This window comes from Rana temporaria, chromosome 4, assembly GCF_905171775.1.
Source record: "Rana temporaria chromosome 4, aRanTem1.1, whole genome shotgun sequence".
NCBI lineage: Eukaryota > Metazoa > Chordata > Amphibia > Anura > Ranidae > Rana > Rana temporaria.
The window spans coordinates 134,062,858-134,089,574 of record NC_053492.1 but is presented as its reverse complement, the minus strand read 5'-3'; the positions used below and the strand labels follow the sequence as shown (position 1 = coordinate 134,089,574).

Below are 26,717 nucleotides of genomic sequence, written 5' to 3'. Positions count from 1 at the left end.
TATCCACGGCCATCTCTTAACAAATATAAGCTAAAATAAGGATTTAATAATAAAAAAGACTACTTATCTGATATAAACCAGTTGAGGTCAAACCCATTGTTTTTGTATATATGAAGTATATACTCAAAGCTACACAGGAAATAATTCCACTTTATGAGCATCAAATGTCTTCGCAAATACAAATATTACCATATAAATACAGCAGTGACATCATTAATGTGTTGCACAGTAGAGGGCAGAGCAGTGGGAGTGGCCCAACAGTGATACCCACTAAGGGATGCCTGCACAAAACTATAGGAGGGGCAGATAAAAGACCAGTCACCCTGCACAAGGGGTGAGAACAGCAGTAACTGGTCTTTGTTACAGAAAGCTCCTCCACAGAGGCAAATTTTCAGGGTGGGTTACTGGACAGATCTGGAAGTAATACTCAAAAACACCAAGATTCAAGTAACAATACATAACCCTCTTTTACTTAGACAAAGTTTGTTTATCCCGGAGTTTAGCTTTGAGGAATAACAGAATTCATTCCGTTCTTCAATTCATATTTCATAGGTTATCAGGCTGCAAAAGGAAAAAAATATATATATCATTATCCCTGATGTGTGTGTATGTACTGTACGTTTCTTCACATGCTTCCAACAAATCATATACAGTAAATATTTATCCTTTAAATCACAAGTTAAATCTCTATTAATAGCAAATAATACAATAATCATTACCATTCATTATTCACATAAATATAAATGCAATATAAACCCAAAACTGGTATAGAAGCAACCCCGGGTCTTGCAGAGGAAGCCTAGTCTATCTTTCTTAAGACACTATCACATGGAAGTGAACAATTCAATAAACCCAAAGTCCTTCCAACAGCACCCCCTATTGATGGCATCACACAGTGCAAGGGTAAAAGACACACTGTACAGGGTAGAGGTCAAAGAAAGATCACAAAAAGAGTAAATTACAATAGTCCATCAAAAAAGCTAAATATCTGGAGTATTACATAGCGTACACTTGTATGCATTTCTATCTTTGTGCACAGTCAGTGTTTTCTATGAATCTATTGTCTTTGTCTAATGGGGAAGGGGGGTTCACACTCGTACACTTGTTTACTTTTGTCACATATAGGGTGTTTGGCTTTGTATAGTATTTTTGTGGCTATTTGGTAATTTCTCATTTGTTGCTATGCTAACACATCACTTGTTGTTTTATTAATATTTCATGTCACTGATTATGGGTGGTCTGAGCCTGCCTGGTATTTTCCATGTGCAATGGCAGTCATCTGTGTCTGAGTGTTTATAATGTTTTGTTTTATCTATGTTTTCAGGATTTATATACAGTATATATGCAGTATATACAATATCTCACAAAAGTGAATACACCTCTCACATTTTTTGTAAATATTTTATTATATCTTTTCATGTGACAACACTGAAGAAATTACACTTTGCTACAATGTAAAGTAGTGAGTGTACAGCTTGTATAACAGTGTAAATTTGCTGCCGCAAAATGACTCAACACACAGCCATTAATGTCTAAACCGCTGGCAACAAAAGTGAGTACACCCCTAAGTGAAAATGTCCACATTGGCCACAATTAGCAATATTCCCTCCCCGGTGTCATGTGACCCGTTAGGCCTCGTACACACGATAGGTTAAACAGAGGACAATGGTCTGATGGACCGTTTTCATTGGTCAAAACCGATCGTGTGTGGGCTCCATAGGTTATTTAACCATCGGTTAAAAAAAAAGCCAACTTGCTTTAAATTTAACCGATGGATTCCTAACCGATAGGTCAAAACTGATCGTTAGTAGGCACGACCATCGGTTAAAAATCCACGCATGCTCAGAATCAAGTCGACGCATGCTTGGAAGCATTGAACTTCATTTTTTTCAGCACGTCGTTGTGTTTTACGTCACTGCGTTCTGACACGATCGGTTATTTAGCCGATGGTGTGTGGGCGCGACAGACCATCAGTCAGCTTCATCGGTTAACCTATGACAACGGTCCTTCAGACCGTTCTCATCGAATGGACTGATCGTGTGTACGAGGCTTTAGTGTTACACGGTCTCAGGTGTGAATGGGGAGCAGGTGTGTTCAATTTGGTGTTATCGCTCTCACACTCTCATCCTTGTCACTGGAAGTTCAACATGGCACCTCATGGCAAAAAACTCTCTGAGGATCTGAAAAAAATTGTTGCTGCTCTACATAAAGATGGCCTAGGCTAGAAGAAGATTGCCAAGACCCTGAAACTGAGCTGCAGCACGGTGGCCAAGACCATACAGCGGTATAACAGGATAGGTTACACCCAGAACAGGCCTCGCCATGGTCGACCAAAGAAGTTGAGTGAAATAAAAGTAAAAGGTCTCTCGCGCTACTAGTGAGTAAATATGAATGTGGGGAAGTCCAAATGACAAAAGCTGCTAGATCTAATGGTGTTCACTGTACACGTAAAATGAATAAATGGGATAGTAATCTTGCGCTAAAGATATAAAACCAATACATACAAACTACAAATACTGCAAATATGTGGTAAAGTGCTGACTATAAAGTGTCAAAACGGCTCATAGATAAATAAATAAATAAGATGAGCATTCATGTGCTGACCCACAAACAGATAATGATACAATATATAAAAGTGATCGAGAATATATATATATATATATATATAAGTGTCACTGTGCAAATATGAAGAAAGTGCAAAACCTGATAAAAAGTGCACAACTGCAAGAAAAGTGTCAAATTGCAAAAAGTGCAAAAAAGTGCTGAACGTGCACGAGTGCACCAATGCACACTCTTAGGTGGATTCAGGAAGAATTAGGCTGGCGTATCAGTAGATACGCCAGCCTAAGTCTGAATCTGCGCCGACAAAAAATTTAGGCGTATTCTGGTAACCAGATACGCTTAAATTAGGCTCAGATACGAGCAGCGTAAGTGTCTTATACCGTCGTATCCTAAAGTGTATTTTTAGGCTAACCGCTAGGTGGCGCTTCCATTGCGGTCGGCCTAGAATATGTAAATGAGTAGATACGCCGATTCACGAACGTACGCTTGCCCGACGCAGTAAAGATACGCCGTTTACGTAACGCACTTTCAGGCCTAAAGTTATTCCATCAAATAGCTGGAATAGTAATGTTAAGTATGGCCGTCGTTCCCGCATCGAAATTTGAAAATTTTACGTTGTTTGCGTAAGTCGTCCGTGAATAGGGCTGGACGTCCACGTTGAAACCAATACGACCGTGCTGCGTACTTTGCCGCAATGCACACTGGGATATGTACACGGACGGCGCATGCGCCGTTCGTAAAATACGTCAATCACGTCAGGTCACCCTCCATTAACATTAAACACGCCCCCTCAGCCGAATTTGAATTAGGCGCGCTTACGCCCGCCCGATTTACGATACGCCGCCGTAACTTAACAGGCAAGTACTTTGTGAATCATGTACTTGCCTTGCTAACTTACGGCGGCGTAGTGTAAACACGATTTTTTACACTACGGCGCCGCAAAGTTAAGGCGGTCTTTATGAATCCAGCTAAATATATGAATGAATGGTTCAATAATGCAACATACAAAAAAGGTATACAACATGTAAACAAGTGAGTAAGAGTGAGGTATGAAAATGTCCCATATAATGTATAAGGGGACAGATCCTCCAGTGTCTCCAAATTCTTGATGGGGGTGTGTCCTTAATTGTAGTATTGAACCATGGTGTCTCTCCTTCACCAGTCTCTCAGAACTCTCACCTTACAGATAGATCGTAAGGGTTAAAGGAGAGAAGCAATGATATTATGATCCTGGTATCTTAACATCAAAGAGGAGTGGAAGAGTTATAATTGATGTGCCTGTTTTATGTGCCTTTTTTATATATCTGTAAGGTGAGAGTTCTATGAGACTGGTGAAGGAGAGACACCATGGATCAATACTACAATTAAGGACACACCCCCATCAAGAATTTGGAGACACTGGAGGATCTGTCCCCTTATACATTATATGGGACGTTTTCATACCTCACTCTCACTCACTTGTTTACATTTTTTATACCTTTTTGGTATATTCATTCATATATTGTGTGCATTGGTGCACTAGTGCACATTCAGCACTTTTTTGCATTTTTTGCACTTTTTGCAATTTGGCACTTTTCTTGCAGTCGTGCACTTTTTGTCAGGTTTTGCACTTATTTATTTATCTATGAGCCGTTTTGACACTTTATAGTCAGCACTTTACCACATATTTGCAGTACTTGTAGTTTGGTTTTATATCTTTATATCTTTTATATCTTTAGCGCAAGATCGCTTTCCCATTTAAAGAAGTTGAGTGCACGCGCTCAGCGTCATATCCAGAGTTGTCTTTGGCAAATAGATGTATGAGTGCTGCCAGCATTGCTGATTGCTTTAGAGGTTGAAAGGATCGGGGGTCAGTCTGTCAGTGCTCAGACTATACACCGCACATTGCATCAAATTGGTCTGCATGGCTGTCATCCCAGAAGGAAGCCTCTTCTAAAGAATAATGCACAATAAAGCCCACAAAAAGTTTATTGAAGACAAGCAGACTAAGGACATGGATTACTGGAACCATGTCCTGTGGTCCGATGAGACCAAGATAAACGTATTTGGTTCAGTTGGTGTCAAGCGTGTGTGGCGGCAACCAGGTGAGGCGTACAAAGACAAGTGTGTCTTGCCTACAGTCAAGCATGGTGGTGGCAGTGTCATGGTCTGGGGCTGCATGAGTGCTTCCAGCACTGGGAAGCTACAGTTCATTGAGGGAACTATGAATACCAACATGTACTGTGACATACTGAAGCAGAGCATGATCCCCTCCCTTTGGAGACTGGGCCGCAGGGCAGTATTCCAACATGATAACAACCCCAAACACACCTCCAAGAGAATCAGAGCCTAAAGGTGATGGACTGGCCAAACATGTCTCCAGACATAAACCATATTGAGCATCTGTGGGGCATCCTCAAATGGAAGGTGGAGGAGCGCAAGATCTCTCACATCCACCAGCTCTGTGATGTATCTCATGGAGGAGTGGAAGAGGACTCCAGTGGCAACCTGTGAAGTTCTGGTGAACTCCATGCCCAAGAGGGTTAAGGCAGTGCTGGAAAATAATGGTGGCCCCCCCAAATATTGACACTTTGGGCCCAATTTCGACATTTTCACTTAGGGGTGTACTCAGTTTTGTTGCCAGCGGTTTAGACATTAATGGCTGTGTGTTGAGTAGTTTTGAGGGGACAGAAAATGTACAATGTTGTACAAGCTGTATATTTACTACTTATATTGTATCAAAGTGTAATTTCTTCAGTGCTGTCACATGAAAATATATAATAAAATATAAAAAAATGTGAGGGGTGCACTCACTTTTGTGAGATACTGTGTATGTATGTATGTGTATATATATATATATATATATATATATATATATATATATATATATATATATATATATATATATATATATATATAAATACAGTATATATAAAATTGTACACAAATAAAGGATGAAAGCATACTAAAACCATGCAACCGATGCCTTTCCTAGACACCATAAGTTATTATAGTAAAAAAATACACACTACTAAAATACTATTGCTAATGTGAACCTATTTGTCATAGTGTAATGCAAATGACAGCCAAACAATAGGGCTGATTAAATTCACGCATTGTAGTCACCTAATTATTGTTATTTCCTCTTAAATATCTATTATACTACTTTTCTACTGAAGAAATGGCATGAGTGGGCCGTTTCTTCAGTGCGCATATGCCGATGACGTTGGCACATGTTGATACAGTGAATATCTCTTAAATGCTGCAGGTTTAAGAGATATTCACGGTACCTACAGGTAAGCCTTATTATAGACTTATCTGTAGGTAAAAGTGGTGTAACTTGGTTTACAACCACTTTAAATCGACTTCTCTCTAGTGGAAATGACCATAGATGAATCAAAATTCACTTAAATCCATCTATGGCCAACTTTTGTTTAGTATATAACTGGAGTCCAAGTGATTGGAGAATCCCATCCAACTATATCGATATTGTTAAAAAAATATTGTTACCATTTACCTGTGTTAAGATCCTGTGAGTCCCACAAAATACATCTCTTAAATCAAATATTGTTTTACAGAAGCAAATGATCACTTGTAAAGCACTGAGAACAATTTGGATGGAAAATAAGATGAGGTTCCACTGTATCACATAGTTAGGCTCCAGACACTGTGACCATGTAGTAGAATCTGAAAGATACCTATAAAACAAATCCACATAGATAAGATAAGGTAATATTTTATTGTCATTGCATACTGTTGTGGAAATTTTATATATGTGGACATTTTATTCTAGGATGTGTGTTTTATAGATTGTCATCTGTCTCCCTGTGTCTGATGTTTAATCGAGGAGCGCTCTAGCAGAGCGCACTTGGGTTGAATCGAGACCAGCGGTAAAAGAGGTCAGTATGAAAACCTTCTTATGGGATTGAAACGTGTTCTCTGTGTGTGTGGGTGTCTGTTGGTTTGTAGATATCAAGTGCAATGCGCTGGACTGCTTGCTTTCCAATGACTATACACATTAGAGAAGCGAAGGCGGCATAACGAGAGAAACCTATTATATCTCTCTTGCGGACTTCGCAAATCGTCTCAAGCCTGTAAAAACAAGTAGAATGATCTTAATTTAGATATTGTTTTATTTTGAACAATATCTGAATTTGCTCCATGCTGGCTAAGATGGGGTGTGTGCACTTCCTCCCCCTGCCTTTCTTTGAGTGCCCTCCCCTTGTACTGTTTGTCATTTCCTGTCATGTGATTTTGTATTAAGGGAAGTGATTGGCTGTTGGGGCCATCACTCCGTGCTTTGTTATTCTTTTGTTTCCAATGAATAAAAGAACCTGAGTTTCTGTGCCCAGGGCAGAAGCTTGAGATTCCAGTTTTAAGCAGCATTGTTTCTGATTCTACCTGGTGCCATGAAGTACTTCACATTCCTTGTACCAAAGAGCTTGATACAAACGTGCTTTTAAGCACGAAGGAATTGTTTGGTGCTTTATGTGCATTGAGACGTTGGAAGTGCACATGTTGGCGCGGTGTGGATTTGCGTACAAAGCCCAAGGGAATTCTTCCACCACAATACATACAACAAAACCAGGACTATTACATTAATATAATAAATGTGTATGCAACCATATTCATGCATTCAATAGGGTTGGTGTATTCAAATGTCTCATCATCTAAGACACCTACTGCTTTTTCAAAGCATAAAAAAAATCTATGATTTGGCCATTCCCATTAGTAAATGTGGTCGGTCTACTTAGGAGCACCTAGGTCAGATTTGTTAAAAAAGAGACATGGTACATCTATATTAAAGGCTTGTTATCAATCACTCTGAATGGGGACCTCTGGAGCTGTTAAACGTATCACTTCCCCAGAGATTAGAGGAAACTCTGTATGTTGTCTAACTCTTAATGAGCTCTATGTAATTATAAAAAATCTGTTAATCACCACCTGTACATATAGTACAAAGTTTAAAACTTCCATTCTTAGCATTGTACTTGCCTGTACACTGATGTGCCGTTCCCCCCAAAAAAATTTCAGGCAACTGAGAAAAGCCAGAAAATGTTGGTAGGACTCCTTGATTCATTATCGGAACACATTTAACTCTGTAGTAAGCATTCAAGCCTAACACAAATTAGTGATAAATTAAAGTACTGTACACTATTTCAGCTTAAAACTCTGACAGGTAGAATTTTAATAACAGAAGAGACCTTATCAGTCTTTTTTGTCTTAAACCCTTGACCCTGTTCACCATGCCTGTCAGCATTTATGTACACTGAATCACGTATTCGCAGCTCAGCATACATTTACGGCACTGCTCGTCGTGTTGATGTGAGCATGCATTGGAGTGATGTCATTGCTGTCTGGTCAATCAAGTGGCCAAGGAGTCTGAACCTGGAAGGAAGGCCAGGAGAAGATGGAAGTGCTCTTGACAGCTGAGAGCACAAAAGAGGATCACTTGGCAGGTAAGTCTGCCATAATGGGCTAATATATGGTGCATACTAGTATATTATGCCAAAAAGCTCCCAGGGGCAATTTTTTATGCAGTGTTTAAATTCCAATTCAAAGTTTGGCCCTGGGACCAGGGGCAGATCCAGGGGGGGGCAACTGGGCAATTGCCGCCTCCAAGAAAAAATTATGATTGGCAGGCCAGACAGCGGATGAGTGAGCGGGCGGGAGGGCAAGTGTGCGGGTTGATGAGCAGGAGGGCCAGTCAGTGGGGGTCGCCAGGTGAGAGAGAGCCTGAACAGGCAGGTCGAGTGAGGGGGATCGGCACTTGGCAGGTGAGTGTGCGGGCGTGCAGGGCAGACATCAAGTAAGGGGTGGGCTGGTCCGCAAGTGAGTGGAGAGACTGGCCAGTCAGTGAGGCGGCGGGCAGGGAGCAGAGAGATGACATCATCTCTCACTGCACGCCCTGCATCACTGCAGTTCTGCCCTCACTGTACAGTCACGGCAGCAGAGAGATTACTTCATCTCTCTGCTGCCTGCCTTCACTCTGACAATCTGCACCTCTGCAGGCCAACGACCATCAGCAACGTGTGGCAGGTGATGTGACAATTAGCAACATGTGGCAGGTGATGTGGCCAGTGACGTGGCAAGTGACAATCAGCAACATTTGGCAGGTGACGTGGCAAGTGTAATCCGCAATTTGTGGCAGGTGATATGGCAACTGTAATCCGCAATGTGTGGCAGGTGACGTGGCAAGTGTAATCAGCAACATGTGGCAGGTGACATGGCAAGTGACAATCAGCAACATGTGGCAGGTGACGTGGCAAGTATAATCCGCAATGTGTGGCAGGTGACGTGGCAAGTGTAATCCGCAATGTGTGGCAGGTGACATGGCAAGTGTAATCTGCAATGTGTGGCAGGTGACGTGGCAAGTGTAATCCACAATGTGTGGCAGGTGACGTGGCAAGTGACAATCAGCAACATCTGGCAGGTGACGTGGCAAGTGACAATCAGCAACATATGGCAGGTGACGTGGCAAGTGACAATCAGCATCTGGTGGCAGGGACGTGGCAAGTGACACGGTGCATCTAAAGGCAGGTTGGCGTGGCAAGTGACACACTCTGGGCTCCCACTAATTCTGCATTATGGTGAGTTGAACCATTTATTTTTATATTACAATGTAATAATGTGCTTCAATCATCCTGATACCATAGCAACCTAGGTGCAGTGATGATGAAAGCGCCAACACCAGCCATTGCCCCGATAAATTGCCCGCAAAAAAATGTATTTTCTGGCAGTGCCCCTCCCGAGACTAAACTCTGAATCCGCCCCTGCCTGGGACTCATACTTGTACTGTTAGTAGATTGGTACGTTGAGAGCAGCAAGATGAGCAGGGGATCCAAGAGCATTGGAATTGGACTTGAACAGGATGGATGTCACATTATTTTTTCCATCCATACCTATTCAGTTTGTATCCAGCAGAAACAGGCAGACCCATGATAGCTCTATGTCTGGGCGGATGTAAACGGCCTCCGCTGTCCATCTACATCTGGCTACCTCCAATTTGTCATGTTTAGGTCCAGAAATACCGTTTTTATTTTGGGCCTAGACAGAATCGGAGGACAAAAGTCCATTTTCATCCACCTGTCCATATGGCTGCATGAAGCTTCCAATTAGGTCCTCCTAAAAAACTGACAGGGGGACCTGAATGGAATGCCTGTGTGAAAGGGCTCCTACAGCAGTAAATGTTTGTATACTTTTGTATATAAAAAAATAATGCAATACCCCCCGGCAGTGTTGGTAAATGGGTACGTCCATCCATCTACAGTCCTACAGTATGGGCCTTGTGCTATTCCCAGAGCAGAGATGATCAATGTATATGCTGAAAACAACATACCCAGGGCAGCAAATGTCATGGATCCCAGCTTCTGAAAAACACATTAAAACAGCAAAGTTTGAAGTAAATGGAGGGGGGAAAAAAAAAAAGAAGAAGAAAAACAAAAGTGGTGTTGCTGTTAGAAACTACACTGTAGCACTTTTTAGTTTTTACATCATTTCACTTTGTGGAAGCTTTTTTAGTAAACATTTATGTATGCATCTGTTTTTAAAGGGCCGATAGTCCTACTACATTTCCCCTGGTATGGGCATTAGCTGTCCTCTTTACAAAGTATATAATGCTAATAATGATTTTTCTGCAATGGCAAGGTTGCCTACTAAATTTTACATAAAGTCTTGGTATAGTTTTAGGGCCCATTCTGACAATTACTGCTATACTCCTAGTCAGAGCTTTTTTTCTCAAAAAATAGGTGCAGGAACTCAACCACTAACCCATTCAGATTTTACAAACAGTAGAAGGGTCTTAAAGGGGCATTAAATACCAGGATTGCATTACATACAGAGTGTAGAGTTCATGGGGGTTACACACAGAGTGGAGAACTGTCACTTGTAAACATAGAAAGCAGACTTCTGTGTTTACAAGTGATTGTGGTGAGCAGGCACCAAAGGGTCTGAGCCAGAGGTGGTGGAACTGAGTTCCCCCAAGTTCCCCCTGAAAAAAAGCCCTGCTCCTATTGCTCTGGCAGGAGAAGGAGAGGTGCTGCTTTCTCACACAGCAGCCGCTCTGCCTGCCCCGCCATTCATTTTGTGAATGGGTCCACATAGTACAGAGAGCTTCCCGATTGGCCAACAGGAGAGGAGGCGTGGGCAGAGTACCTGAACATGATTCTGCAGGGTGGAGCACTAGAAAGTATAGGGATAGCTATTCTCTCAGCACTCAATAAAAGTTTAAATTTTAAATCAAAGAGATAAGTCCACAAGGTGGCATGCACCTCGTTGGACTGAACCCACAGCGATCTGGCACATTTTAGAAAGTGTCTAAATTCCTGGAGTTTATCTTGCTTGAAGTGGCAAATTATTGAAAATAGAAACTAACACCCTTATTCCAAAAGGTCTCTGCCTTAACATAGCAGCAATGAAAACTAATTTTAGATATAAATCAAATGGACACACATTTTTTTCTTTCTGTACTATAAATGAGGCACAAGTCTAAAAAATAAAAAATAAATAGATCATACTTACTGGAAAATGTACATAATATCTATTTTTCCCTGAGTAGCAGGAGGTACAGCATTTATAGAAATCCACAAGTAAAAGTACTGTGGCTATAATGATCATCTGAAAAAAAGGAAATAAATGTACGTAAGCCAGATATAAAATTATTGTTATTAAACCCTGTTTACAAAAAAAAGGGGTGCAATCAGTTTTTGTTCCAGTGCTGTGCATTTGAAGCACCAATAAAAAGAACAGGATGCTTTAAAGCCCATCTCCGATCAAAGCTCTCTAGTTTCCCATCACTTTCTCTCACCTCCTTCTCACTGATTTAGAAGCCTTAAAAAGGAAATAACCTTTTGTTGTTTTTTTACTTACCTAACCGGTGCATTCAGCACTGTAATCCGTGCCTGCATCGACCGATCCCTCTTTGTGACATCATCACACTATAGAGCCTGAGAGGACCCCACTACTGGACAGCTGACTGGAAAAGTCCACGTCACCCAGGCAGTGACCTAAACACATGAAGATAGACTCTTTCTCTGCAGTGAAGACTACAGAAGACTTGGGACTCGACACATCACATTATTAAGGTAAGTATTTAGTATTTGGGGCTTTTAGTTTGAGATTATAACAAAAAAGATTACCGTATATACTCAAGTATAAGCCAATTTTTTTCAGCACATTTTTTTGTGCTGAAAATGGCTTATACTCGAGTCACCTTTTTGCGCCTGATCTCCCGGACTTTGGGGACACGGTACCGGCCGGGTGTGCCAAACTTGGCACATATGTAGCCCCACTCTTTCTCTACAAGTGTGCAAAGTTTGTTGTCCAGGAGACCTACGACCGGGGAGCACTGATTTTTTTAAAGCTGGGCACCCCTTCCATAGACTCCCATGTTAGACGGCAATTTCTCCAGTGAATTTGGGGACCCGATACCAGAACTTGGCACACGTGTTTCTCCATTTCTCCTCTACAAGTGTGCAAAGTTTGTTGCTTGGAGGACCTACGGCTGGGGAGCACCGATTTTTTAGAGTTGGGCACCCCTTCCATAGACTCCCATGTTAAACGTCAGTCTAGTCATGGACACAGTGAGGCATGGGCACAGTGAGGCATGGACACAGTGAGGCATGGGCACAGTGAGGCATGGGCACAGTGAGGCATGGGCACAGTGAGGCATGCACATGGACACAGTGAGGCAAAGTGAGGCACAGTGAGGCATGCAGATGGACACCCTGGGCCAGATTCACGAAAATTTGCGGCCGTGTAACGTAACCCGTTTACGTTACACCGCCGCAAGTTTTCAGTGTAAGTGCCTGATCCTCAAAGCACTTACCTGGAAACTTGCGGCGGTGTAACGTAAAGTCGTCCGGCGCAAGCCCGCCCAATTCAAATGGGGCGGGTACCATTTAAATTAGGCGCGCTCCCGCGCTGGACGTTCTGCGCATGCTCTGTTCGCAATTTTCCCGACGTGCTTTGCGCGAACTTACGGCGGCCCGACGTGTTTGTGAATCGCGACGTGCGTAACGTACTTACGCCGGAAAAAAAATAATTCAAAAGCGACGCGGGAACGACGGGCATACTTTAACATGGTGGAGTAATTGTACACCATGTTAAAGCACACCTAACTTTGCGACGGGAAAAAAAGACTTGCGCCGACGTAACGACGGGAAAAACCTTTGTGGATCGCCATAACTGCTAATTTGCATACCCAACGCTGGAATACGACGCAAACTCCCCCCAGCGGCGGCCGAAGTATTGCATCCTAAGATCCGACGGTGTAAGTCCATTACACCTGTCGGATCTTAGGGCTATCTATGCGGAACTGATTCTATGAATCAGCCGCATAGATAGGACAGGAGATACGACGGTGTATCAGGAGATACGCCGTCGTATATCCTCTGTGAATCTGGCCCCCTATGCTTATACTTGAGTCAATAAGATTTCCCTTTTTTTTTGTGGTAAAATTTGGTGCCTCGGCTTACATTTGGGCCGGCTTATACTCGAGTATATATGGTAGTTGTGGTGAGGATGGGAGTTATTTCTGGGTTATTCCAGGATTTATGCTTATCACAACATTATCATTCATTTGTAACTTACTGCAATAAAATGAGCAGATAGAAGGGGTCTTAAGAACCAACATTACCATTGGTAAACGTGTACTTTAATAACTACTACTTGCTACCCACCTGGTAACCAACTTAGCTTCAGCTCTAATTAAGCAATGTTTGCTGAGTAACTCTGCCTGACCACGCGCAGCTATCACAAATAAAAACCTTACCCCACAAGAGAGTGATGAATCAGAAATTTATGCACATACCATCCTCTCAAGTTTTTTATTTTTTTGACAATTTAGATACCATTCTGCTTTGTTTTCAAAATCAGTTCAAACCCGGTCCTGAAAATGTTTTTCAAGAGGAGATATAGCTAGCTTCAAAGCAATATCGACAACAAAGGTTTTAACTTCTCACAAGCCCCTAGCCTGCATCCAAGGGGGGAAAAAATCACCAACCAGTAGGAGAGAGCCACCCTCCCGAATCTGATTTATCACTCTTCCCTGAGTGGCTTGGTTGGAACCCAACACAATCATCTTTGTAGCACTGGGATCCACCACAATCCTTGTCAGAGTACAAGCCCCTAGCCTGGGAAGAAACTACCTATTCCACAATTACAAACAATAAATGGTGCTGCGCTACCCCTGTGACTTAAATAACAGTGCACTACGTGCCGTTACCTCTACTTGCCGTTACCTCTACGTGCCGTTACCTCTACGTATGCACATATGACAACAATTTAATGGATAAAAAGGTGTTACCATAATTACAAATATCCTACATATTGCAGAAAAGTGAAACAAATAAAATAATGTACAAATTGTCACAAATTCGTAAAGGTGTGTTAAAATAACATCCCCAATCAATTAATTGCGTGTGCAGTCTATAAGTTTATCTCGGTGACGATTTATGAGTTGACAAATGTAAATGCATATCTAGGTGCATGCATACAATTCTTAAAGGAAAAAGGAAGATTGCTCCACACCAACAAAGCCGTTCCAACATAGTTTTATTGTTCAAACAACAGTCACATAACAGCCACCAAGACAAAGACAAAGAAACAGGAACCAGGAGAGGTGATGCGTTTCACACTGTCATGGTTTGAGGAAGCACTATTGACAGTGTGAAACGCGCCACCTCTCCTGGTTCCTGTGTCTTTGCCTTGGTGGCTATTTTGTTTATAATCTTTACTTATCATTTTCTTTTTCTTTTTTACACAAAACAATACAAATATTTTAATATATAGCATAACCCATTACCCAACCATCCATCATTATAGTACATGTATAAATCTGTTCTTATCTTATTATATAACCACTAATTATTTGCTAAAAGTCCCCTTATGATTTATCACCCTTATACCGGTTCATATCCTTCACCCATATTGGTGGCTATTTTGTGACTATTGTTTGAACAATAAAACTATGTTGGAACAGCTTTGTTGGTGTGCAGCAATCTTCTCTTTTTCCTATTGTTTTTGGTGGCGAGCTGTGGCTTGCACCCAGCACATCCGGATCACATGATTTACTCACCTAGAGCGGGGTTACCTCTTAATGGATTTCTATACAATTCTTAAACCTTCCAGTGCTGCCCCCCCAAAAAACAGTGAAGCTCAAAGCCTTGACAGAACTGTAATTCCTCCCATGTCACCACAGTGCTCACAATGCCCTCACCTTCATCACTTGACCTACATGAAAAGTAAGGTCAAATAGTGCATGCTGTATAACCACCAGGGTCTCCTCGGATCTTAGATACCTGCCTGTAAGCTCGTAGTACAGTCACCAGGACCTCCTGTCCACAAGGTTGCCCACTTTACACTCCTTACTCCTTAGCTGTCATCCAGAAAAATGGTGTGTTCACAGATGTAACACGCCAAGAGAACAGAAACGTCCTTTTATTTGTAAACCAATACACTCACAATAAGGTATGGAATAATATACCGATGGTCAGAGCTTTTTTTCTCAGAAAATAGGTGCAGGAACTCAACCACGACCCCATTCAGATTTCACAAACAGTAGAAGGGTCTTAAAGGGGCATTAAATACCAGGATTGCATTACATACAGACTGCAGAGTTCAGGGGGGATACACAGAGTGCAGAGCTGTCACATGTCCGGTGCTGTAAGCGGCCGCTCCTGCACTGGAGTGATGTCATTGCGAACTCCGGCTGTGTGTGACCTGGAAGGAAGACTGAGTGAAGATGAAAGTGCCTTCAGCGGTAACAGCGCACCACTGGAGGGCTTCGTTCTAAGGTAAGTGTTACATATTGTGCTAGTATGAGACACATACTAGCACATTATAACTTTGCCTTGCGGGTTAAAAAAAAAACAGCCGGCGGTTTACTACCATTTAATTTCCACCCCCTGCCCAGGCATCTCCACTTCTGGCCAATGAAGCCTTGCCCAGACTGCTCCACTCTCAGCCAGTGCGCCCCCTCTCACGGACTGCTCTGATCCCTACCTATACAAAGCTATACTGTGCAGGGGAGACAGGCAGCTCTCACCTCTCCCACCATCTGCTTCTGCGCCTGTCAACATCGTGGTGCGGAAGAAAAAGAAGTTCCGGGAGCCGCAAATCACACAAAACCCTCATGTAAACAGTGGAAGTAGTCTCAGCCTAGACTCCATCCAGGCCACACCCCTGAAATATGTTTTACCCGCCCACATGGCTTAGTCATGGGAAGAGAGATTCCACAGACGGGAAGATAAATACATCATCGTGTAAGCAGGTTGGAATTATGCTAGTTAGATGCTACCCCAGATGGAAGGGTAAGAGTTAAAGCGGAGTTCCTCCCAAAAATGGAACTTCCGCTTTTCGGAATCCCCCCCCCTCCGGCGTCACATTAGGCACCTTTTAGGGGGGAGGGGGAGCAGATACCTGTCTAATACAGGTATTTTGCTCCCACTTCCAGGCATAGATAGCCGGGCCACCCGCGTCTATCTACTCCACTTCCGGGGCCTCCTCTGTCCCACAGCTGTCTTCTGGGAGACACAAATGTCACAGAAGACAGCAGAGACCAGTGGGATTGCGCAGCGCGAGTCGCACATGCACAGCAGGGAACCAGGAAGTGAAGCTGCAAGGCTTCACTTCCTGATTCCCTTATTGAAGATGGCGGTGCCTCCATCCGAAAGCTTTGAAACCTTGTTTCTGCCTGATCTGAAGTTATGTAAGGGGTCTAATGCAAGAATCCAGCACACATGGTCTGTACTTCTGGTCAATAGATACACTGGGGAATGAAGACATCAGTACCAAAATTAGTGCAGTGTGCAGATTCAAATGGTTACCCATGTTAGTGGAAGTCCACCAAGCAGCCTGTCATTAAGCATGTGCCTGGGGCAGGTGATATAGCCTCTTGCAGGAGGGAGTTGTTGTCTGCACTCTCTCTGAGTGGTCTTTTTCCCATAGAAATGGAAGAAGAGTAGCCCTGCAGAGGTCCCCAGCCTGTACACAGGTACGGAAGAGTCAAGTGAAGGTTAGTGCACGCATGTAGTTTGCGCTGGGTGCACCGTGGGACCCCATACCATTATTGGGAGTGAGGTAGCAGTCAAACGGTGGATGGGTGGATGTGCACAAGGCTCAGCGTGTTCCTCCTAAATGCAAGTTACGGAGAAGGTGTACCGGGAACCAAGAGTTACCTGGAGAACAGTTAGGCTGCATTCATACTTCCGCGACAAGATACGCCGCGTACGCGGCGTATTTTGCCGCGAGTGTGTAACTTTTTTTTTTTAACAAAGCCTTCCAATTGCTTTGTATGGCCGAACGCCAATGCCGCCTGAAAAAAAGGGTCCGGGACTTTTTGTCAGGCGGCAGGCATACGGCGTCTATGAGATGTGAACCATCTCATAGACAGCAATGGGAATTCTCCCCTCCAGCGGCACGAGCGTCCGGCGTCGGGCGTTTTGTCGTGGAGGTGTGAATGGGGTCTTACAGTATGGTGCAATTGTACACAGTGCATATTTATCTCTAAAAAGCAAAGGCCAGCATTAGGGTTGAGCCCAGGACATTGATAAAAAATGGCACAGAAAAAAGGTACCCATGTGTAATACCCCATGTGAGCCTGTTCAAGATGCCTAGCATAGCCCAGAAAACCCCACCCCATTGTGGGCCTCCTATGTGACCCACATTTGGCACTCAACAAGAAGGAGAACATGGGGGAGGTACCACCCGCCTACCGGCTTACAATCAGCTGCTTACTTGAGCAAAGATCAATATCAAGTACATGTCTGACACACAAGGGAAACATATCTAGCCCACAATAATTCAAAATGGATAGAAAACATGTGGGATACAAAAATACTCAAAAACCTACGTTTACAGGCTGTTACAGGAAAAAAAAATGGAAAAAGAAATGTGCATTAAAGAAACAGCGTAAGAATAAAGATAAAAAGTAAAAAAAAATGTGAAAAAAGTAAAAAAAGGAGAAATGTTAATGTCCTTAAAATGGAAAAATACCCCCTTTTTATACTTTAAGCCTATGATTCCACAAAGTTCAAGAAAAAAACCACTCGACATGCATATACTACAAGTTGTCCACTAGATGGCAATAAAAGTCGTTTTTATTGCAATGATTCAATTATGCTTTCAGCGTCTTCTGATAACGTACATACTTACATTAGTCCAAGCGGGACCATTAATATAAATATTGCCATAGCTAAACTTCAGCTTTAAATTATTAGAATGATGTAGTAAAAACATTACCAATTCTCATTTTAATCAGTTTTCAGATCAGAGTCCCAACAGATCTGGAATCATAGCATATAAGTTTCGAATATGTCTAAAGTGAACAAATGGATCTGAAGGGTGACAGAGTAAAACGTTTGTTGCGGCAAGGCCCTCGTCTGAGGCCAGGCCTAGACCAGAAGATTAGACCTCTATCTACCTATCCGTAGCCAGGTATAGGCACAAAGTCTTTGTAAGTAATGTTTAACTGAACAACACCAAGCTGCTGTGGGACAACAGGTCTCAGTATGTCCATATTATGTTCCTATTGACTTTCATTTCTCTTGTCTGATTGGCCCAGATAGGGTGCCAGAGGGCAGAATATGCTGAAGAAGAGAATCATGGGATGTGTAGTTCCATTCCTTTTATGTGGAATTGCGCTCTGTGGGGAAAAAAAAGTCCAAAGCTCCCAGGAGTCCCAGCAACTGGAGAGGAGGGGGAGAAAGAAGTTTCTACATGCTGCCTGGGAAGGTTTGGTGCACTTGGCACCAGACCAGTGAAAGAGAGGTGTTTAGGACAGAGTGCTGAGATCAGTGACTCCTGTTTGCCAGTTTGCCAGTCTATCCTCAGCTGTGCCTGGGACACATAGACACAGAGCGGGATCACAGAGGAGGATCACCAGCCTACTCCCAGCCGTTCCTGAAGTGCCAAGCAAGCGTGTTTGCCTGAGTCATTGTATCAGTCCATGAGGGGCTCCTCTGCCGTCAGTACTGACAGCTGAAGCACAGGATATCTGTTGTTCACCCATTCCTTACACTGTACAGCAGAAACTGATACTTAAAGTGGATGTAAATAATGTAGAGAATATGATTTCCTATCATCTGTGCCCAGTCTTGCCACACAGAGTTAACCCAGCGCTGAGTAATCCTCTTTTTATTGTTCAGTGAAATAAAACAGACTTCCAGATAAAGACCAAAGTCCTTGCTTGAGTGACAGGTTATTTACATATCTCGTGCACTAGCTTGCAGACATGCACAGCTTCTTGTATATGTATTTTCTGATGGCTGTTTACACCGAACTGTGAATCACCCCATATTTTGAAAACATTTAATCAAAACACAGGAAAGACAGCCAATCCTGGGAGAGCTGGATGGGAGAGGAGAGGGGGAGAGGGGAGGGGGATGTGAATTGTGCACTTTACAGAAGCTGTGCATGTCTGCAAGATAGTGCACAAGATATGTAAATAACCTGTCACTCAAGCAAGGACTTTGGTCTTTATCTGGAAGTCTGTTTTATTTCACTGAACAATAAAAAGAGGATTGCTCAGCGCTGTATTAACTCTGTGTGGCAAGACTGGGCACAGATGATAGGAAATCTTATTCTCTACATTGTGACATAAAAAAAAAAACTTTAAGGCTATTACTGCCTTACCTCATTACCCATTGAGAGTCTTCTAGCCTCTTCAGCCCAGCGTCAAGGCTCATTTATCCATCACTGCATTTCTGACTTAGTATCTCTTTTTATTTAACTCTCCTCCCTTTCTGAATTTATTGTAGCCCTGCTACTGGATTTGAGTTCTTTGGTGAGTTAGGCACCTTAAGTTGTCCTCCTAAATTTAAGCAAGCAAGGACCATTAAACGCCACCAATTGTGCACCACCATAAGGAAGGGCCCCCTTGTTTTTAATATCTAGTCTCCACAGACTTTACCATCCAATCCCTGGTCAATTATTGGGGGTTGCCTAATGTGTGTACAATAAACTCCTGCAAGCAGGCTTAAAGATAGGCAGATCACTTCAAGATCTCCAGAAGGACTGGTTCTATATCGCTTGGCTGTCATTACTGCCTCCCTTGTAGTCCCAGTACCATTAAAGCTGATTTTAGTATCTGGTCAAGCTCAGGCCTGTTTTTTCTTTGCCTTATTGCCCACAAATTACTATAGCATAAAAGGTCTCTGCCTAGAGTTAGGGGTGATTGTTTCCTTTTATTCATTGGATGTGTTACTTTACTCTGCTTTGGACTGTTTGATATTACTTGATCTACAGTTACTTCTCCATGTGTTGCCTGTCTTATTGGACAGGGGCTGTGTCAGAGTGGTCAAAGTAGTAACATCAATAGTTTGACCATGAGATTTGACTCAAAGAGCTTATTCATTCAGTTGCTCCTTTGGTGATGTGCTACATGTCAAAAGTGTTTTAGAACACAAAATCTTTTATCCAACCTAGTGGTGGTGAAAAAAACAAAAAAATTGTGGGTTTAACCAATCATTTTTTGTGTTTCATAATATTGGGAATTCAATAAAGTATTCACAACACCTTTTTTTTTCCGCTATGATAGTATTAGAAAGTCCTACTCCAAATTCATTAACCACTTGCCGACCGCGCACCGCAGTTATATGTCCACAAGGTGGCTCTGCTGGGCGAGAGCACGTAATATGACGTCCTCTCTTCCAGCCGCCACTAGGGGGCGCGCGCGCCCCCCGCTCGCCCCCGACTCCCGCCGGGCACACGCGATCGCTCGGTACAGAGCGGGGACCGGGAGCTGTGTGTGTAAACACACAGCTCTCGGTCCTGTCAGCAGGGGAAATGCTGATCTTCGGTTCATACAATGTATGAACCGAGGATCAGTGTTTCCCCTAGTGAGGCCACCCCCCCCCCCCACAGTAAGAACACACCCAGGCATACTTAACCCCTTCCCCGCCCCCTAGTGTTAACCCCTTCACTGCCAGTGGCATTTTTATAGTAATCCAATGCATTTTTATAGCACTGATCGCTATAAAAATGCCAATGGTCCCAAAAATGTGTCAAAAGTGTCCGAAGTGTCCGCCATAATGTCGCAGTACCGAAAAAAAAAATCGCTGATCGCTGCCATTACTAGTAAAAAAAATATAATAAAAATGACATAAAAATACCCCCTATTTTGTAAACGCTATAACTTTTGCGCAAACCAATCAATAAACGCTTATTGCGATTTTTTTTTACGAAAAATATGTAGAAGAAAACGTATCGGCCTAAACTGAGGAAAAAAAATGTTTTTTTATATATTTTTGGGGGATATTTATTATAGCAAAATGTAAAAAATATTCATTTTTTTCAAAATTGTTGCTCTATTTTTGTTTATAGTGCAAAAACTAAAAACCGCAGAGGTGATCAAATACCACCAAAAGAAAGCTCTATTTGTGGGAAAAAAAGGACGTCAATTTTGTTTGGGAGCCACGTCGCACGACCGCGCAATTGTCTGTTAAAGCGACGCAGTCCCGAATCGCAAAAAGTACTCTGGTCTTTGGGCAGCAATATGGTCCGGGGGGTAAGTGGTTAAAGCTGTGCAACTCCTTTCTTGCTATTTTTGATGCATGCATAAAATGTAGTTAGTGCTACACTTTTACATTCTGGCACTGTGGTTATGATAAATTTATTAAGAAATACTGCCATACTGGATTGGAGGTCAAAAGGGCTTTTTCCATTGCTCCATGCATGTGTAAATATAGGGGGAATTCATGAAAAGTTTCTTAGAGACTCTTTTAAATTACAGTATGTCAGGCCTCTGCACCAAAAATGTCAGAAACAGGTGCATAAATCTGTTAGAGGCCGCCACTGAGGTTGGAGTGGCCATACTGTCCTCAGATTGTGTTGTAGTCAAAATTCCATCTGGGACAAAACTCTTTGGAACAGATTCATAAATGTATTTATTTTTTTATTATAGGTACTTATATAGTGCCATCAATTTACGCAGCTCTTTACATATACAGTATGTATATGTAGCACCCGCCTAGTTCAGTGTAGGCTGCTAGGCAAATTTAGTTTGGCTCTTCTGTAAACAGTGGAGCGGGGGTTGCTTGTTTAGGGCTGTTCGGTGTTTCACAGGCTGAAGTTCTGTCACTCCTCCATGTCTTCTGGAGACTTCTAGAAGTATAGTGGGAGGTTGAGTAGGACAGACAGCTTGAATATTTAGGGGGCTCCAAACAAACAAATACAGTCAAGAGACTGCAGTGCACCCAGAGGTTGTGCAATACATCCTGAATTTTGTGCAGGTCTGCGAGAAGCCAAGCAGTCTTCAAGTTGTTCAATTCTACAGCTCTGGGGTATCCCATTTTCCTCATCCCTATCCAAGTTACTGTTCAAAAAAAAAAAAAAGAAACCCCTAGACTGACATTTTGAGCCTGAGTGTGCTAAAAATACTGAGGCCCAGATTCTCGTACGAGTTACGCCGGCATATCTCCAGATTCTGAGTTTGTGGCGTTGTATCTATGCGCCTGATTCTTAGAATCAGTTATGCATAGATTTGTATTAGATCCGACCGGCGTAAGTCTCTTACGCCGTCGTATCTAAGTTGCATATTTACGCTGGCCACTAGGTGGCGCTTCCATTGATTTAATCGTTAAATATGGTAATGAGGTAGATACGCCGATTCTCAAAACGTACGTGTGGCCGGCGCATTTTTTTACGTCGTTTGCGTAAGGCTTTTGTTGGCGTATACTTACCCCTGCTCTATGAGGCGTAGATGAGGCGTAACAATGTTAGGTATGGACGTCGGAACAGCGTCAAATTTTTTACGTTTTACGTCGTTTGCGTAAGTCGTCCGTGAATGGGGCTGGACATAAGTTATGTTCACGTCGACTAGGCATTGAGCGGGCGCAATTTAATTTGAAAATTAGACCTGATTCTGAGCATGCGCACGCATGCGCCATTCGAAAAAAAGCGTTAATTACGTGGGGTCAAGTGTAATTTCCATAAAACACGGCCACCACTTCCACATTTGAATTACGCGGGCTTACGCCGGGCCAGTTACACTACGCCGGCGTAACTTAAAGCGCAAGTTCTTTGAGAATACGGGACATGCCGCTCTAAGTTACGGCGGCGTAGTGTATCTCAGATGCGCTACGCCCGCCTAAAGATAGGCCATTCTACGAGAATCTGGGCCTGAGTGCCTGGCTGTTTGTGCTTTGAGGAAGTAAATAGGACCAAACTACCTGTGACTCCTATGGGGGTAACGCTATATACACCTTACCGATATGTCTCTAAAGAGTGTTTCAAATACTCTTTATGAATTCCATACTTCGTGTTACAATGGGGGTTATTTACAAAAGTGCAAAGTGCACTCAATATTGCACTGAAAGTGCACTTGCAATTGCAGTCGCTGTTATCTGAGGGGTAGATCTGAAATGAGGGGAAGCTCTGTTGATTTTATTATCCAATCACGTGCAATGCTGTTTTTTATTCTCCTTGCATGTCCCCCTCGGATCTACAGTGACTGCACTTCCGAATGCACTTTCAGTGCAATTTCAAGTGCACTTTGCACGTGTAGTTTGCACTTGTAGTGCAAAGTGGATTTGCCTTTAGTAAATAATCCCCAGCGTGTCCCTCTTTCCCATCTCAGAATGTTGGAAGGTATATTAAGGCCTATTATATTTTAGTATAGTTTATTCCAATTACAATGAATTTACTCAATAAATTAGGAATGTTCATACAATACATTTTGTGAATATTCACTTTAATTATTCAAATTTATAATAAGTAAACATGTGATTAGAGAATTAAAGTGAATCTTCTCACATTTTATAGGGGGATGATTCAGAAATCCTTTAGTAAATTAGCCTCATTGTCTTCTGTATAAGTGAAGTATTTATAAAACGAAAAAGATGCGCAAATTGCAAATGAATAATCAAGTGATTGAACACTGACTAAAAATCAGTATAACAACTAATTCTAAATTTGGTGAAAAACGTACTCTTTGTATTTATCTCCAAACATAAAACTAAAAAAAGGAGGTGTATATATATATATATATATATATATATATATATATATATATATATATATATATATATATATATTAGGGCTGTTACTGATTAAAATTTTCGTGTTCGATTAATCGATTTTTTTTTTATCGATTAATCGACTAATTTCAATTGATTATAACAGACATACAGATCCAACTACTTTTTACTGATCTCCTTGCATTGCAACTCTGCATTAGTCAGTGGTAAATGTGGTATACACTATATACAATCACCCGACAATAGTTAGTTTCCACAATCCATGACTTAACTTCACAGTTCACACAAATACGTTTTAAATTCATATTGTAGCACTTACGTAATTCATTTTTTCTTATTAAACTGTAAGAAAAACGTAGAAAGTTAGTTTAACTTTAATTATAAAACTTATCTAGTATATTGACTGTCAGTCACTTTATAGTAGGCAAGTAGGCATCACTTTAGCCAGTCATGCAGACATACCAGAGTGCTTACATTTTCTGGAAGCAGACATGATTGCATTTTATTGACAATATACCCTGAAGAACTGAACAGTCTTTCGCACGGAACAGATGTTGCCGATACACAAAGAATTGTCTGCACAAAACTGCTTAGGACAGGAAAACGATGGTTATTTTTGCCCCCTTCCCCTGATGGAGCCTGATGCATCCTCCTGCTTCACAGATGCAAAGGTACCTCAATCCAATGGGTGCAGTTTGCTCGCATCCAGCAGGGTAAGTCTCACTGTCCAGGCTGTCCGGTGACGTCAAGAATTTTGATCGATCAAAAAAATTAAACATTAATCGAGGAATTAATCTTTAATTTCCCCAGCCCTAATATATATATATATATATATATATATATATATATATATATATATATATATATATATATATATATATATATATATATATATATATATATACACACATTTTTTCTTTTTCTTTTTCTCCTTTTTTCAAAAGAACATTTCACTATTTGTCTTGTTTTACCTCCTTTTTATCTCCTATTTGGAGATAAATACAAAGAGTACATTCTTCAGCGAATTTAGAATTAGTTGTTATACTGATTTTTAGTCAGTGTTCAATCACTTGATTATTCATTTGCAATTTGCACATCTTTTTTGTTTTATATGTATTTTTTATGGATTAAGTATTAATTCTTTTAGATTGCTACATAATTGTTGGTACACTCATATTAGGTTTGAGTACATACTGTCACATCATATTTATTAAATACTCACTATTTGTTTTTGAGCACATCACAGCTATATCACCTGAAATGTATCAGGTGATTGGGTGAGCGCAGAATTTTTACCTGTTACACATAAGTGAAATATTGCATTTAGCTGCCTAAATCTTGGCTACAGCTAAATGATGGCAAGGTTGCTTTGTTGGAGTCAAATGCATTTATTTAAAGAAAGAAGTGAAGGCGATTTCCTAAAATGATAGTAAAGCTTTTTTCCCTGCACACAAGACACACATCATACAGTGCTTACCATGATGCCCCCAAAACAGATTCCTTGAAAAAACCAGACGTAGTTAGTGAGCTGGTTGCTCGCTGCATAAGTGTTATCTCCATTAGGAAAGTATAAGAGGATATTGACGACAATATTCCATACTGCCAGTGGGATGATAGCAAGGATTGAATACTCAGAGCACTTCTTCAGAAACATGATCAGATGGAAAATCAATTAATGTAGGCCTGTATTGTGAATATTTTGTAAGTAGAACTGGGATCTCTATGCTTCCTGCATCTGATCTAAGGACAGCGTGGTTGCTGAGATATTTGAACAAACAAATCAGGCACTTAGTAACTGCATAAGACCAAAACAGACACATTACTAATAGGAGAAGTGACAGCATTCCTATAGGCTTGTGCAATTAAGGGTACAGTACTTGTCCTACCAGTTTTAAGGAAACCTGTAGAGAAAATAATAAGCCTAATGCTGCAAAGCAGGAACTATAGCCTGTCTCATTTTAAAGTATATCTCTAGACAAAACCTTTTATTTTCTTAAAGCCAAGTGATTGTAAGGCTTCGTTTTTTATTTTTTTTTAAATAGCAAACATGTCATACTTACCACCACTGTGCAGTTCGTTGTGCACAGTGTGGCCCTGATCCTCAAGTTCTGTGGTCCCCCGGCAGCGCTGGTAGCTCCTCCCCGCATTGTATAATCCCCTAGAAGAAGTGCTCTCCTGGGGGGGGTAACTTTGCGGGCACGCTCCCAAGTCCAGCATTCCGCGACCATAGATGCTGAATGTAGGACTCAGCCCCGCCCCCCATGGCCCGCGTCATTGGATTTGGTTGACAGCAGCGGGAGCCAATGGCTGCGCTGCTATCAATCTATCCAATGAGGGGAAGACTGCATCTCCGGCGGGTAATAGGTGAGTAAACCGAGGGACGGTTACTGACAGAATATTTTTCATAGGATGCATTAAGGTGAAAAAACATGAGGGTTTACAACCCCTTTAAAGCGTCACTAAAGGAAACATTTTTTTTAGCTAAATAGCTTCCTTTACCTTACTGCAGTCCTGGTTTCATGTCCTCATTGTTCGTTTTTGCTCTGATGTTGCTGTAATTCTGCTCTGTTCTGGACACTTCCTGGTTGTCTGTTTCCTGATGACCACAGTACTGGGAGCTTCTAGTTTTGTTTTCCAAACCATCACTTCTCTATGGCTCTATACAGCACAGAGGCAGGATAACATGCAAAAAGGAAACTGAAACTACAGGTACATTATATGAAACAATTGGTTGTGAGTGTCACCGGCGCAAAAGGAAATAAATAAATAAATAAATAAATGTGAACTGTGATCTGCTGCAGTACTGTGTGCCCTTAGTGGGGGTCAATAGTGCTCTAAGAAGAAAAATGTTACTGCGCTGATCTAATTATCCAGAGGTATTAAATCTCTGGGAGTATGGACATAAGTGAAATATCAGGGCCACAATGTACCCAATCTTAAGTGTGAATAACCTGAATACAAACAATAAAAAATATAAGAAATATATGAGTCATACAAATGTGACACAGTGATTTCAAACTTAAATCATATATCTAGATCAGTGTGTCAGCATACAATCCATATGCCACAGTGCTTCTATGAGAAAAATGGCTGTTGCTGCTACTGACCAACCAAATAGTGAAAACAATACGAAAGATATTACAAAAAAAATATATTATATATATATGTGTGTGTAAAAACCCAATATGCAGTACGCCAACT

General features: G+C 41.7%; 1 protein-coding gene across 1 annotated transcript; it reads right to left on the bottom strand.

The window, feature by feature from the left end:
- Window positions 1-26: 26 nt before the first annotated feature.
- On the bottom strand, window positions 27-25,786 carry TM4SF18 (transmembrane 4 L six family member 18). The gene is made up of 5 exons (XM_040349080.1): window positions 24,994-25,786; window positions 11,062-11,157; window positions 9,769-9,911; window positions 6,059-6,239; window positions 27-561 (listed from the first exon to the last, which is right to left on the bottom strand). The coding sequence occupies exons 1-5, from the start codon at window positions 25,168-25,170 to the stop codon at window positions 547-549; spliced, it is 612 nt and encodes a 203-aa protein (XP_040205014.1). The 5' UTR covers window positions 25,171-25,786; the 3' UTR covers window positions 27-546.
- Between the last annotated feature and the right edge of the window lie 931 nt (window positions 25,787-26,717).

Bases quoted from the DNA above. Each gene is read 5' to 3' on its own strand.
- TM4SF18 (XM_040349080.1), bottom strand. From the start codon at position 25,170: ATGTTTCTGAAGAAGTGCTCTGAGTATTCAATCCTTGCTATCATCCCA. The intron at 9,912-11,061 runs GTAAGTATGATC...TGTGTTTTTCAG, and splicing joins GATATTATGTACATTTTCCA to AAGCTGGGATCCATGACATT. The intron at 6,240-9,768 runs GTATTGCATTAT...TTTGTTTTATAG, and splicing joins TTTACCAACACTGCCGGGGG to GTATCTTTCAGATTCTACTA.